Genomic DNA, 15,200 nt, shown 5'->3' with positions numbered 1-15,200 from the left:
CAGCGCTGGTTAAAGTCGGGGAAAAACTGTGATCAACTTGAACTGGGCGAGTCAGACAGGTTCTATCAATATTATCTGCCTGCAGTCCCGGAGGCTGCATTTTCAGGACCCCACTTCTAGGACCGCATTTCTAGGACCCTAGTTTGCAGGCAGATGCTACTCTCATACACACTCAGACTGTAGTGTTGTTATTTGTCCAGCAGGCGGAGGTATACACACTCGGAGACTGAAGTCAGCAGCAGAAGAAGACCCACGCGTGTTGTTGCTGAACGATGGCGGGTCTCGAGTTGCTGTCGGATCAGGGATACCGGCTGGACGGACGGAAAGCGCCCGAGCTGCGCAAAGTGCAGGCCCGCATGAGTGTGTTCGCCCAGGCCGACGGGTCCGCTTACCTGGAGCAGGGCAACACCAAAGCCCTGGCGGTGGTGTACGGGCCACACGAGGTGAGCGCGTGTGAGTGTGTGTGTGTCTGTCTGTGTGTGTATGTGTCTCTGTGTGTATGTGTGTGTGAGAGAGAGATACTGTGTCAGTGTGTTCATTCGCAGCCTTTATGATACAGTCATTGATATAAGCAGAGCTTCTACGGCTCTTGGAAAGTCTTAATTCGCCCTGGCACAAACTAACCCTGCCGAACAAAACTGCTAAAACCAGCCTAAGCTGGTTAGCGGGTCTTGCCTGGTTTCAGCTGGTCTTCCTGGCTGGTTTTAGATGGTCTCCCAGCTTGACCAGAATGGCCACCTAAAAAAAAAAAAGTCTCTAAAACCAGCCTGGGAGACCAGCTGAAACCAGGCAAGACCCGCTAACCAGCTTAGACTGTGTTTAGTTGTTGTTGTTTTTCAGCAGGGACGGCCTTAAAAAAGTATTAAATCAGAGCAGAACGTTTTAAATTCATAAAGTCGTCGTCATGATATTAAATGTTTCATGCACTGCAAAAAAAAAAAAAAAAATCAATATCTTCCTCAGTATTTTTGTCCTGTTATTCAATATACAAATATCTAAACATAGCAAGATACAGTTACGTGAGTCGAAAATGCAAAATAAAGTCTTGAAAAAACTTCCCTTTGAATAATGTAGATTTTTCTGAGCCCTTTTGGCAAATCTATTTGTTCTTGTTTTAATCATAAACTCACTCAATTTCTCAGAAAACAAGACGAGTAAATTAATTTTGATTTAAGAATCTCTAGACATTTGCACTGGAAAACACGACTAAAACACTGAGGAAGACTTGTGCAGTGTGATCAGAAGATGCAAGTGATTTCCATATTCAGGAGGATTTTGTAAAATGAATTTAAAAGTAATGGATATCTGTTGGAAGTTGCTAATACAACTCATTGTGTTTCTCCCTCGACGTTTACATTTATAGAACATATCAGATCTTTTAAAGGAATTAATTTAGCCAAATGTTTCTATTCTTGCATCTTACAGTGAGGTCAGAAAAACCCACTGGCTTTGGTTTGATTGGCCATCTCAGTCATTTTGACATTTGCACTGAAAAACAAGGCAAAAACACTGACAGAAGATACAGTAAAAGTGATTTCCATATTCAGGAGGTTTTTAGGAGGTTTTCAAGCTACTTTATTTGTAAAATGAATAAAAAAAATTATGGATATCTGTTGGAAGTTGTGTTTTAAAACTCTGAAGTGCTGCTAATAAAACTCATTGTGTTTCTGGTAACACTTTACAAAAAGCTTCATTAGTTAACATAAATGCATTTACTAACATGAACTAACATTGAGCAATACATTTTTAAGGTATTTATTAATGTTAGTTAATATAAATCCAGCTGTTTATTGTTTGTTCATGTTAGTTCACAGTGCATTTAACTAATGTTTACAACCTTTGATTTTAATAATATATTAGTAAATGTTAACTAGGAATAATAAATGCTGTAGAAGTATTGTTCATTAGTCCATGTTAACTAAGTTAATACGGTTTACAGTCATACCACTTATCTATCCACATAATTATGTGGATAAGATATATTGATTTCAGATTAAACTGTTTTAAAATCTTACCATTTACTTTCCAATAATCCAACAGTGTACAAAACAATAGTCACCAAGTGTCAGCAGCGTTTGTGTGAAGCGAGAGGACGAGTCCACGATACTGGATGGCATAAGTAAATAATTACACAAAATATTGATTTGAGTTTTAATACTTTATTAGCTCACCAAACGCAGAAACCCGTTCCTAGCGCGCGTATAGCGCTGATGTCATCAGTGACCCGGATCAGCCTGTGTTTCTGTGTTCAGCGGCTGTTATCTGGGAATAACTCGCGGCTGGATGGCGCTATTGGCCAATCAGAGTGGAGTATTCCACAGAGCCGTGTGATGACGCGAGGTGTTGTTGCTCTGCAGACGCGAGGCTCTCGCAGTAAGTCGCTGCACGATCGAGCGGTCATCAACTGCCAGTACAGCATGGCCACGTTCAGCACGGCGGAGAGGAAGAGGCGTCCGCACGGGGACCGCAAGTCCAGCGAGATGAGCCTGCACCTCAAGCAGACCTTCGAGGCCGCGGTGCTGACCGAGCTCTACCCGCGCTCGCAGATCGACATCTACGTCAAGGTGTGTGTGTGTGTGTGTGTGTGGTGTCACCCTTTACTAGCCTGCGCTGGGAAAGAAATGTGCAATCTGCAATGAAGAGGGTTTATTCTGCTGTGTTCCCCTCACGGACCCGTTAGGCCCAGCACTGGCCACATGAATATCCCTGAGTGTGCGCTCATCTTGGCCTCCTCTTCCTCTGGTAGAAGCAAATCCATTCCTTTGATCCAGTTATTTGTTCAAAAGATGACTGCAAGAGCCTTATCAAATTAGTCAGAAATGTGAGTTTATTACAGTAGTAGATCACGTTATATTCGGGGTGTAACAATACCCGGTGTCACGATGCTGAACTCACTATAGGATATTACTGCGATTCTCCAGGACAAGGTGAACAAAAAAATGTACTGTTGATTAAAATGCTAAATTTGGTGTTACATTGTGTGTGTAAATGAACAGGCGTTTGGACTCGGTGCTGAAACCCAAAGCACAGGACAATAGAGACACCAGAATAACAATATTCATGATTCTGAAGCTGAAAACAGAATTACTTTAGTCGAATATGCTTGTGCTGTCACTGCCTAGATATATTTATAATAATGTCGTGTCGTATACATTATATATTGTAGTTTAATGTAGTATTGACACTAAAACTCAACTTTATTTCTCACACAGTATTTTACTATAAACTATACATATTATTAACACATATTGTCACTGTCAACGATACATATTGTTGCATTTTTGCGTTGCGATATATTGTTTCAGCCCTAATATATATATATAGGGAGAAATATGTCAGGAAAAAAGTTGTCGTCACTGTATTAGAAACACCCTCAAAGCATTTACTGCCAGGGTTAACAAAATATAACATTATAAATGTGTATTATCATAATCATACCCTGTTGGTTCATTGGCCAGAGGAGAGCTGAGCGACTGAGTTCTCCAAAGGTTTTTTCTCCATTCTGTCAATGATGGAGGTGTGGTTCCTTGCCACTGTCGCCTTTTCCAACTTTGTTGCCCTTGGCTTGGCTTGCTTAGTTGGGGACATTAAATTTAACATTCAACAATATTATTGATCTGCCTGCATTGACACTATTATACAAGAACTGAACTGAGCTGGACAATGACATCATGATTTACTCCAGAGCGGCTATATATATATATTAGGGCTGTCAATCTTCCTCTATAATACTATTCGAATTCCATTCCTTATTTTATTTAATATTTGAATAATATTCGAATATTAAATGCTCAAATTCATCCTATTATTAATATTTACGACTTTACTCAGGCTTATGGATCGCCAATGCCACTATAGCATGTGGTTGTTGTTACACGTTCTGTCCACTAGAGGGATATCTAACATTACAATAAACATTTTATTCGTGCTGAATATGGTTGAAGTGCTACCGATGGTTTTCGGCTAATATCTCCGCTAAAACACCACCAAACATTCTGAAACTTATATCGTTCTTTTCAGTTCGACTAGACGGTTCCAACGAGTTTGGTCATCGCCGAATCCGTTGAGTTTTCACCGAGATATTTGCGCTTCACGTCCGTTTTTTACGTTGTTAAACATTTACCATTTTTGACAGTATTGTTATGATGATACAGCGTGGATAACGTGCACAATTGTGTTATGATTCAAAAACGTTATTGTTCATCAGACGAAACAAAAGCATTTCATTTTCACATGTGTGTAAGCCAAGGTGGCGAGAAAGGCAAGATTCCATAAAAAAAAAATTAATGAATGGGAATAGGAGCAGGCTTCACTCAATGATTAAACTTAAACTTTAAGAATGCTGGCCTGATGATTAGAATATATAACGTTAAACAGGAAAGAGGCCGCACTATGCATAAATTGTTTTATTTGCACAAACGCGTTTCGGCGCGTGCCTTCTTGAAACGCGTTTGTGCAAATAAAACAATTTATGCATAGTGCGGCCTCTTTCCTGTTTATATATATAAAAAAATTAAAATATACATAAAAAAACAATATTCGAATAGTAACTTCAGCATTCGAATAGTATTGATTTTTTTAATATTCGAATTATATTCGAATTTCGGAATTCGTTCCAACAGCCCTAATATATATATATATATATATATATATATATATATATATAAGTTAACTAAATTAATAACTTTTTAAAAACAAATGTAACATACTGAATGCTGGACTGTGACGCTATTTTCTTCTTGAAACAAACTTTGTTGCATTATTTTCCTGTTATCTCTGTAAAGCTGCTTTGAAACACTGTATTATAAAAAGCACTATATAAATAAATGCGACTATTACATCTATACAAATGAAAACCTGTAAAGTCTGTCCGTCTCTGGTGATTGTGTAGATCCTGCAGGCGGACGGAGGGAACTACAGCGCGTGTGTGAACGCCGCGACTCTGGCGCTGGTGGACGCTGGCATCCCCATGCGGGATTACGTGTGCGCCTGCAGCGCTGGCTTCGTGGAGGACACGGCCCTGGCGGACCTGTGTCACGCGGAGGAGAGCGGAGGCGGCACGGCTCTGGCCCTGGCGCTGCTGCCCCGCAGCGGGAACATCGCCCTGCTGCAGATGGACGCCCGGCTCCACCAGGACCACCTGGACGCGCTGATGGAGGCCGCCATCACCGCATGCAAAGGCCTCAGCAAAGTGCTGGACGGCGTTGTGCGTCAGCATCTGGAGGAGGTTTCGGTTCTTACCAGCGATTGAAAGCGTCCCGCGAACTCAACAGACTGTAGAATGAAGCCTACTTTTGACTGAAACAACAAGAAATGCTTCTGGAAGAAACCGCATAAAGAATCTCTATAACAAAAAACAACAACAATAACTGTTTTGGTACAATAAATTCTCAGTTTTGGAAGAAATGTAATAAAAAGGTTTTGGTATGTTTCTAAATAGTTCAAATCAATTCTTCTGTTGTCTTGTTTTATCAAATCAAACATTCAGGTAATCATACTTTATTCGGAATTAAAACGTTTCTTAAGAGTTTACCGTCTAACAGTGTCAGATTAGAGTTCTTCATCTTGCAACAATAGCAGAACACTTTTTGGTGCTAAATAGAATAATTTTTCATAAGATTCCATAAAGAAACATGTTTTTAAAGTGCTGTTAAGAAACTTTTAAATAATATTTTGTTTATTACTTATAGTATTTTATATATATATATATATATACACACATCATGTGAAAAAAAGAGAGAAATCTTTTAATGGTTTTACTTTTACATATCAGGACATAATTAAAAAAAATCATCAGGGGCTGTAATTCACAAACCATCTTAAGGCTAAAAGTTGCTCCTAACTTGCAGATTTCAGAGAAATTCTTAAAAATAATGGGCGTATCAGTCCTAATTTTAGGACTCCTACATTTTTGATCTACGAGTATTTCACAAAGCATTTAAGAGTTACATTCAAGCTATTTTAAGGCATGAATATTTGTTTTTCAAGGAAAAGTTTAAATATGTCATTTTGGTGATCATAGATTAGTTTTAAGGGATAAAATGATTGACTACAGGGGGATTTAAAAAATAATAAGAAATTTCTGTCATCAGAACTGCTGATGGACACCTTGCTTTGTTGTCATTGGACCATCCCACGTTAGAATAATGAGGAAATCTTTCATTGCTCCTTTCTCCAAGTGCGTTCATAAATACTGTAAGTGCTCTGCTCCCTCCAAAGTCCCCAATTCAAGGGCTCTGCGCAGTTCGAAGGGAGTAGGGCACAGGGATGCTCACCTCCGTTTTGAACTTGCTCCAAATCACAAACAATCCTAAAATGCCTGTTGCCAGCAATCCGCCCCTTTTTTTGTTTTTGTTGTCTTTTTGTTCACCTGAGGTGGTTAACAATCTATCGGCCTATCTTGGCATTTTATGAAAAAAAGAAACATCTTGACACTATTATCAAAGTGTTGAGTTTTCTTCATTTAGACTTAGGATCGATGGAACCTCACGGAGGTCAGCATTATGAAGACCTGAGCACGGGTACGTTTCCACACAGGTGAGTCTTACAGATACAATGTTTTTCTACCTTTCCATTGGACCACTGTGTTTTGCGAACTACATCATTTTATGTTTTAAAGTAGACTAAAATAGACATTTTTGAATTTGCATTTAGAACGCCAAGACATCGAGTGAGAAAAAGATATAGACAGAGTTTAACAGTGTTGTGCTGTGACTGACAATCTTCTGTTTAAAAACGTTTCGTTACTAACGTAACCCCGGTTCCCTGAGAAGAGGGAACGAGTATTGCGTAAGTAGCTTACGCTATGGGAAAAAACTCATTTTCTCGAGAATATAGAAGCCAAATTTTGGCTCACGGTCATTGGCTGTGCTGTGGCAACTGCAAGAACCTATGGCGAGGTGGCTCAGGCGCGTCAGAGCCCGCTGTATTTGGCGTGGCTTATAGCTATATAAGCCCCCATTCTTGCCATAAAATCAGGTTTAAATCAACAGATTCGCGTCTCTTTCGTCCTCTGGCGAGGGAAGAGCCGATAGCGAAATGACCTGCGCTCTGAACGGAGTAGAGAGCACTTTAGGAACATAACCATGCCTTGGCTTAAGGGCGACCCTGGAGTCGTTGGGCCCGAACTCAAGTCAGGAAGCGCTTACTGAAAGTGCTTGCAAATCACCTACTCGCTTGACTGAAGCCAGTGCCAGCGAGAGAGGCTTCAGTCAGCAGACCGAAGCGGCTCGAATGGGGCACCCTTTATGGCTTCCAGGACCGTGGAGAGGTCCCAGATAGGCACAGAGGGGGGTCGAGGCGGGTTCAGCCTTCTGGCCCCTTTGAGGAAGTGCACGACCAGGTCGTTCCTGCCCAATGATTGCCCGGCCACATGAGCGTGAGATGCTGCTATGGCCGCTACGTATATTTGAGCGTAGAGGAGGAATGACCCACGTCCAAAAGCTCTTGTAAAAAGGAGAGCACATTTGGCACTCCGCATGAGTGGGGGTCCAGGCTCCATGCTGTACACCAGCCGGGGATCACTGACCATTTTAGAGCGTAAAGGCATCTGGTTGAAGGCGCTCTTGCTTCAGTGATGGTCTTCAGCACTCCTTTTGGGAGATACCCGGGTACCCGTTGAGGGAACATACATGGAGGGCCAGATCGTCCCGTTCGCCTGCGTGAGGAGGTCTCTCCTTAGCGGTATCGGCCATGGGGCTGTTTCCAGCAGAGTCAGAAGTTATGACATCAGTCAATATGCCATTCTTTTCACCAAACAGTATTCTCATTCCACAGAAAAAAAAAATACAAATCAAACTAAAATCATTGGTCCTGTGATGATTTAACTACTACTTGGCGATCAACAGGCTCAGAACTTCAATAGAATTTTAATAGAATTTGGGGTAGGTCTGGACCCAGCGTTTTGGGAAAAGAATGGTAATATGGATATCGTAATGGTAATTAACTGTCATCATTAACATGAATGGACAAGTTGCCCAACCTCCCTGTTTGAGCCAGATCCGTCCCTTGACCAAAGTTACGCAATGCGTAAAGGAAACAAGGCATACTACCTGGCTGCAATCAAGACGGCCCTTGGCAGCTCATGGGGGGAAGTGGACAAACTACCGCCGTCTGACAAGCCTGTTGTAATGGTAGTAGATTCCATGGCGCTCATTCAACGTTACCAACATCTTGGGAGCAGCACCTTCCATGAACTGCAAGGAAAGTACCTGAGGCAGCTCCTTGGAATCCTCCCAGGCAAGTGTGACTGCATCCACTTTGTTGGTGATCGATATGATGTCTCCCCTGCTGAATGTCTGAAAGGTGAGGAACGAGAGGATGAAGACCTGCCCCAGCAAAATGAAGGAGTACAAGCCACATGATACTCTCCCTATACCTGAACGGAAAGGCTTCATTCACAATCCACTGAATAAAGCTAAACTACATGGGGGAAGCATGGGCAGCTCAGAACAGGTCACTTCCTGCAGGATGCACACTTGTTGAGCTTCCAGAACTTTCCTGTGAGAAACACGAGGAGGCAGATACCAGGGTGTTTGCTCACATTGCATACTCAGTACAAATTCTGCACCACAAACGGGCTGTAATAGTTGCGACTGACACAGATGTGATCATGATGTGCATGTACTACATCACACACATGGATGGGCTGAAGGAGCTGTGGGTGAAGACGATGGATATCTTACTACCTGTTCATGCCATCACAGAAGCTCTGGCGGGGAAGTATGATGTTACAGCATCAGATCTTACATCCCTTCTCAGCACCTACATACTTACCGGATGTGCATATTTTATAGTGCGCTGCTGTATAACCCACCCTACCGGTCTTGTTTGCTGTCTCCTCAGGTGGTGAGGGTGAAGGTCTGTCCCCAGAGCAGTATCTGCAGTAAGCCACCCTCCTGATTATCCCACCTCACAGGGACCTGCACCTATGGCACTTTTCCACCGCATGGTACGGTACGGCACGGTTCGGTACGGCACGCTTTCGCGTTTTTCCACTGCGCCGAGTCGTACCACGCAGTGCAAAAGAGAAGCGAGCCGTGCCGCGACGAACCGAACCGTACTGAGCCGTATTATGGAGTGGAAAAGCGCCACTAGTTAATTAAGTTATGTTAAATTATTTTGTTCCATTAAAGTTGTAATAGTTGTCATCTGAGGCAATAAAATAATGAAAGTCATTTTGCTGTATTATATTTCTTGTGTGACACATTTCCTTTGGGAGAACAGGGTTATGTTGAAATTAAAAAGATGCCTAGGCCATGATGTTTAATAATGTGGACATTAACAACCATGTTAAACATCCAGTATGTCGTATGTCTTTCGGAATTTTGAGAGTAGCCTAAAATTCTATTGAGGTTCTGAGCCTGTTGATCGCCAACTAGTAGTGAAATCATCACAGATCCATTGATTTTGGTTGGATTTTTTTTTTTTTTTTTTTTTTTTTTTTTTTTTTTTTTTTACATTTTTCTGATAAAAAATAAAGGGTGCATACACTAAAATGGTCACAAAATTTTTTTGCGATATTTCCGGCTGAGTAGACCCTCCAATACGCTTTATGTCGAACGTCACATGACTAAACCGGAAACTGTCGTGGCAAATTCTCGATTCTTTGGTTCAAGTCTACAAAGTCTGGTTCAGGTCTCAGAAGAAGTCTTTCAGAGTCGAAGTTTCAGGTCTCAGAAGAATAACTTTATTGAGCAGTTCAACAAAGTGAGATGACGGCCACTCTGACTCCACAAGGGCCAGCGCTCAGGTCTTATACCTTTTTCTCATCAGGTGTCCAATTAACGCTCATACAGTTATCTTTTTCTACTTACTCCTCCTTGGCCTGTCGCCAAACTAACTTCAAACGGATCAAACTAACTGTCACACTCCCCTTTTCTTGATCAAACTAACTGTCACACTCAATGTTCCCTCTAAGCTGCGCGCGTGCGCGGCCGCGCACTTCTAAGCGGCGGCGCGCAGAAAAGAATAAAATGCCACGCAGAGGACTGACGCGAAATGTGTGGGGAAATCCATTTGATTGTAGTTTAAGTGAGAAATAATTGCAGTGCTCTGGTCAACCGCTATAGAGTGAAAACTGGTGAATGCAGTTTACAGGTTTCATAGAAAGAGAACGATGTGAGCGCGTGTGATTGGCAGTGAGTGTGTGTGCGGACCAAATAGCTCAGTACGAGAGGCAACGAGAAACTCATAGACGTGCAATAAAATCACATCATCATGTTTTAAAGAAGAGTGGTTTGATTAAAGTGGTGGAAATAACGGTTGATGAACACAGAACGGTAACACACCCACCCGCGTGCAAACTCAAAATACATTAGTTTAAATAGATGTTTTTGTGTGTGCGGGAGTTTCAGGGATGGTTAGATTATAAAAGAGTTCACATTCACTTTTCTTGAAAATATTTAGCTATTAGATCTATTTAAATGCTTCAGTTTGTTTTCATATTATAATAATATAATATGTAAACAAATTGAAGCATTTAAACGATATATTATATCACTTCAAATACTTCAATTAGTTTTTTTATATTATATTATATTAGGCCTATATTTTATGATATTATAATCCTAAATAAAGAATCTCACAAGGGTATTGTTTAGGGCTCCTTGCCATTAAAAGGTTTGAAACCCCCTGCTAAAGAAAATATTGGAAATTCATAAGCAATAAACAATCATTTAATTTTGATGATTTAATGCTTCCTGTACACAATTAATTCACTGTACAAAAACACTTTATGGTTTTCCCAAACCATCTCAGTGTAACAGCTTACTTTTCTTCCATACTATATTCTATTATTGCAAAGAATTGAACTGTCCTGCAGAAGATTTTGTAAATTATTTTTCATATGATTTCTTGCTAAAGACTGTACAGTTAACAGCACTGTAAAAAAAAAAAAAAAATCAGGTAACCTAAAATGTGCTTCATTTAGTGACTTCTTAATTTGTTAAGAAGCTTGTTTTTCGAAAATATGATTTAATACCAATAAGTTACATCAGGGGTCAAATAACATAGAAATGGCACATTCAAGTTAAAAGTTACAACTGAATGTTGAACCCATTGGGTTTCTACGTATGCTGTACAGGTCAGGTGTAAAGAATATTTTTGCTCAGGTGGCGAAAAATGTCCGCCCAATAGAAAAAAGTTTTGCTCAGCAAGAAAAAAAATTAGAGGGAACATTGGTCACACTCCCCCTTTTCTTGATCAAACTAACTTCAAACGGTCAAACTAACTATCACCATCATTTTGACAGAAAGTGTAACCGCATCAATGCCTTTTTCTTATTGGTGGCAAGACCTTAGCGCATGCGCCTTTTTAACATCTCCCCATGTATTCAGGCCTAGTTTTCTCTAGTATAGACATCACAGATTCAGACCTGGGGCTCGTTCTTCGTACGTTGCTTAAAACATCCGAGATCAAATGAGACATCTAAGATGATATCATCGTGCTAATCATGATCCGGCTAATTGGGTTCTTCGAACACACCTGTTGTTTATGATTAGTATCGCTGGATTGAGTTATCTGAGATAATTGCGCGTTCATGCGCTGGTTTAAAAGGGGATATGTATCGATAGTAGAAACATTGATCAGCAACGCTGCTATTGGCTGCTCACCGTGGCCAAAGAGCGCGCTCAGTTTTACTCTGCAGCAGAGCAAGAGCTATTGCTAGAAGGTTATGCTGAATTTGAAAACTTAATTACACGTTAAGTTTTCACCTAAAATGTGCAAAGCCAGAAGAGAGGGCTGGCAAAAAGTAGCAAATTAAGTTTGTAGTGACCATTTAGATGTTTTTATCACTTATTACAGTAGCTATAAGTAAAAGTGAAGTACTAGAATATTCTACATAATGGTAATTTGTACTATAGGCTACTATAGTCTCTTTTAAAAAGGCACTGTTAATAAATGTTTGCTTGTTTATAAAAGCAACCAAGAAAAAGGCTGAGAAAAAAAGAAAAGAAAAACAAACAGGTGGTGGTCCTGCACCCCCACATTATACCCCGGCAGAAGAGCTGGCCCTTGGGTTGAATGTGAACCGACCCGTCCGGGGTTCAGCTCTTCCTCAGACACACAGCAGGGACCAGTAGCAGCAACTCCTTCATTACTGGTAAATGAACTTTAAATGATCTTACACTGTAAAATATTTTTTTGCTGTACTATAGGCCTATAATCCCAATGGCTGGTCCAGTCATATCAACTGTTAAACCTTGAGTAGGCCTAGTGATGAATTGCTTACTTGTGAAAGTGTGCATGTGTGAAACTACATGTAGTTAATGTAAAAAAATAAAATGTTGCCATGAGTTATTGATCACATTTCCCCCAGTGTACTTCATTGTAATGAAATTGTGTTTTCCTCTTTTGTGCAGTTTTAAACACCAACACTTTTATCTGTTCCCAAGCAAGTGGCTGAAGCATGTGAAGTGGACTTTTCTAAACTTTACATCAAAAGGGAAGAAAGTACAACACTTTGTAATGCCCATTTCCCCACCAATGCACAGGACAGTGAAGAAACTCTCTCAGATGACTGTCTTTTGGAGAAAGTATCTTTAAATAACTTTACTTAATTTACACTTGAGTACCTATTATTTCTGAATGCAACATGTGTTGCAGGAGTCCACATCTACAGAAAGGCCTACAGAAGAGTCTGCACAAAGCAGTTATACAGAGGTGGGCAGTGTATACTTTTCCTTTTATTTTTTGTTGCATAAGGCTTGTGTTGACAGGTTTAACCCAAGCCCCCCTGCCCCTAGAAAATAGAGTATTTTGGGGGGGAAAACTTGACAACTTAAAGAAAAAAAAACTGGCACTACAGAGTTAGAGATAGAGTTGCTTCAAAGGAACTTCAGAGTAAGTGCTAATATATTATTTCACACACAGTACTATTGCTGACCTTGCATAGTATCTCTTATTGCAGGCAAAATATGACTTGATCACTGGCTTTTCTTTACAAAGAACAATTTAAATAAAAAATCAAAGAACTAAGCATATTTGTCTTGTCTTTTATTAAACATTTAATAAAATGTTTTATATTTTTGCTGATGGTGGAAATGTTGTGTAATATGGCACATGTAATGTCACAGGCCCTGTCAGGCTTTTCAGACACTGAAATTTTCCCTTTAGTTGGCCAAAGTTCATTTCATTGTGTGACCTTGTCCTGGCTAGAGCTGCATTGATATTGATATTGATACCATGTTCAAGTAATGTGCATAAATGTGAATCTCTGTGCTTCCACATTTGTGATATGGAACAGTCACACACCATCTAGAGATTTTAGTCTGTCAACTGCCTTTTTTTAAATTTGATATAATATTACTAATCTGGAATATTAAGAATTGTAATAGTAACTTGGCTGCACATTTACATTGTGATCCCCCTTTCTGTTCACAAAATCCCCTTCATAGAGGCCTTGATGGGAACATGTGTGCAGTCTATTGACCAATCACATTAGTGAAGCGTGAGGGACATATCTGTGTCATATTAATCGGCATGTTCATGATTGCATGATCTTCATTAAAAATTATAATACCTGCGTTGGCTAAACATGCTATAGCCTACAACCTTGGGTCTAAACTGGCTTGGAAATGCCACAAAAAAACACCCTAAAAACTGCTTGAGCGCCAGGGTAAACTGTGTGAATGACACGACAGACAGCACTTATCAAGTTCTCCGCATCTCCAATAGTTTAAAGGAAAAGAGCCACTCGCAAATAATATCAGGACAATGCACACAGTTTGTGCTGTTATTAAAGGCCGACTCCGACGAGTCGAACATTTAATGTGCGTTTCCAAAAAATAATTGGTGTAAATGACATCCTCACGAGTCATGAGAAAAATTATATCTCTCAAAAAGTACACTATCGCGCTGCGTTAAAAGACTTCTCGTATCAGCTCTGCTTATAAAGCCGCGATCTAATCCTGTTTACATGAAATAAGCCTGCTCGCGAGCGGTTCAAGCTAGCGCACCTGTTGCTGACAGCAAGTCTAGGATGAGCTTCGAAGAACCAAACGATCCAAGATCATGCCAAATCGCCAACAATCAAATCCAGCTAACTGAGTTAGCGACGTACGAAGAACGAGCCCCTGGTTTTCTCTAGCATTACAGCATTTTATATTCAGACCCATGTATGAGACATGTATGAGACAAATGAAATTCCCCAACAAAACCAGGTCTCATTACTTCCGCTTTTCGAAGATAGCGCGGTAACAGCAGTGTCTCTGGTAGCAGTACGATTGCAGTAAATGAACTGAAGGCTATATTAAGTTTTCACCTCATCACTTTGTTCTTTTAATTGGTTAAATTTTTTATCATGTGTTCATATCAGATCATCAGTGAGAAAAATAACGTTACTGATACAGTATTACGTTATTAGCTTACAGTAATGGACTGACGGCGATAGCTAACGTTATGCTAACCTAGCTAGCTATAACTTATTGTTTACGTTTTATTAGATTTTAATATCTGAATGTTAGTGAAGAAAAAATGTCTTTGTCAAGACAAATTAAGTACCAGAAGCGAGAGAATCTAAACAGTGATTTCTGCCGTGTACCGCAATGCACAATGTCAGGGAAGTTCCACCGTAAACTTCCATCACGTCCCAAAGGATGTAACCTTTAGAAAATCATGGATACACAATGTGAGACGTAAGCATTTAGTAATTAAGAGGACCACGAAAGTCTGTAGTAGACATTTGGTCACCACGGATGTTATTCAAGGAGGGCGACGACGCTTGAAAGAGAGGGCTGTGCCTGTGTTGTTCGCCTGGAACGACTACTCTCTGCTGGCAGCCAGACCAAGTGTCTGGGAGAGAACACAACGACCAGAGGAGGAATTCATTGAAGAGGAAGAGATGGATGTTGAATTGTTGCTTCAGTGCCACGATTATGAACCAGAATCATCAGCTTTGGATACAGCATGCGAGAAACTCGAGGCCCAGCAGCTGGCGATAGAAGAGCTGCAAAAGAGGCTGGAGGAGGTTTCCCTGAAGCAGTCGTTTGGCTTGGAGAGGTTTTCAGCATCGGATGATGACATCAGAGTCTATACCAGGTACGTATTGTGTCATATGATATATTAGCTTGTATACCTTTGTGGTTATGACTTTGTTGCAGACCTAAGTTGTGTTTATATTCAATGACCTTTATTTTTACTGTATGACATATGAAAGCAACTCTTTTATGTGGGCACACTGTGAGTTACTTTTAATCTTT

General features: G+C 40.4%; 2 protein-coding genes across 2 annotated transcripts in view; one reads left to right on the top strand and one right to left on the bottom strand.

Annotated features, from left to right (window-relative positions):
• Positions 1–15,200, bottom strand: part of tubb2 (tubulin, beta 2A class IIa) — a 278,308-nt gene that overhangs the window by 153,660 nt on the left and 109,448 nt on the right. The gene's annotated exons all lie outside the window — the stretch shown is intronic.
• exosc4 (exosome component 4) lies at positions 218–5,437 on the top strand. The gene is made up of 3 exons (XM_056266502.1): positions 218–443; positions 2,358–2,564; positions 4,892–5,437. The coding sequence occupies exons 1-3, from the start codon at positions 273–275 to the stop codon at positions 5,249–5,251; spliced, it is 738 nt and encodes a 245-aa protein (XP_056122477.1). The 5' UTR covers positions 218–272; the 3' UTR covers positions 5,252–5,437.

Source organism: Rhinichthys klamathensis, unplaced genomic scaffold (genome assembly GCF_029890125.1).
Source record: "Rhinichthys klamathensis goyatoka isolate OS25496 unplaced genomic scaffold, OSU_Roscu_1.1 h1tg000011l_1, whole genome shotgun sequence".
NCBI classification, from domain to species: Eukaryota; Metazoa; Chordata; class Actinopteri; order Cypriniformes; family Leuciscidae; genus Rhinichthys; species Rhinichthys klamathensis.
This window is presented reverse-complemented; position numbering and strand designations above follow the sequence as displayed.

Excerpts from the sequence above, each read along its gene's own strand:
- exosc4 (XM_056266502.1), top strand. The coding sequence starts at position 273 with ATGGCGGGTCTCGAGTTGCTGTCGGATCAGGGATACCGGCTGGACGGA. Across the intron at positions 444-2,357 it reads TGGTGTACGGGCCACACGAG|ACGCGAGGCTCTCGCAGTAA; the intron begins GTGAGCGCGTGT and ends GTTGCTCTGCAG. Across the intron at positions 2,565-4,891 it reads AGATCGACATCTACGTCAAG|ATCCTGCAGGCGGACGGAGG; the intron begins GTGTGTGTGTGT and ends GTGATTGTGTAG.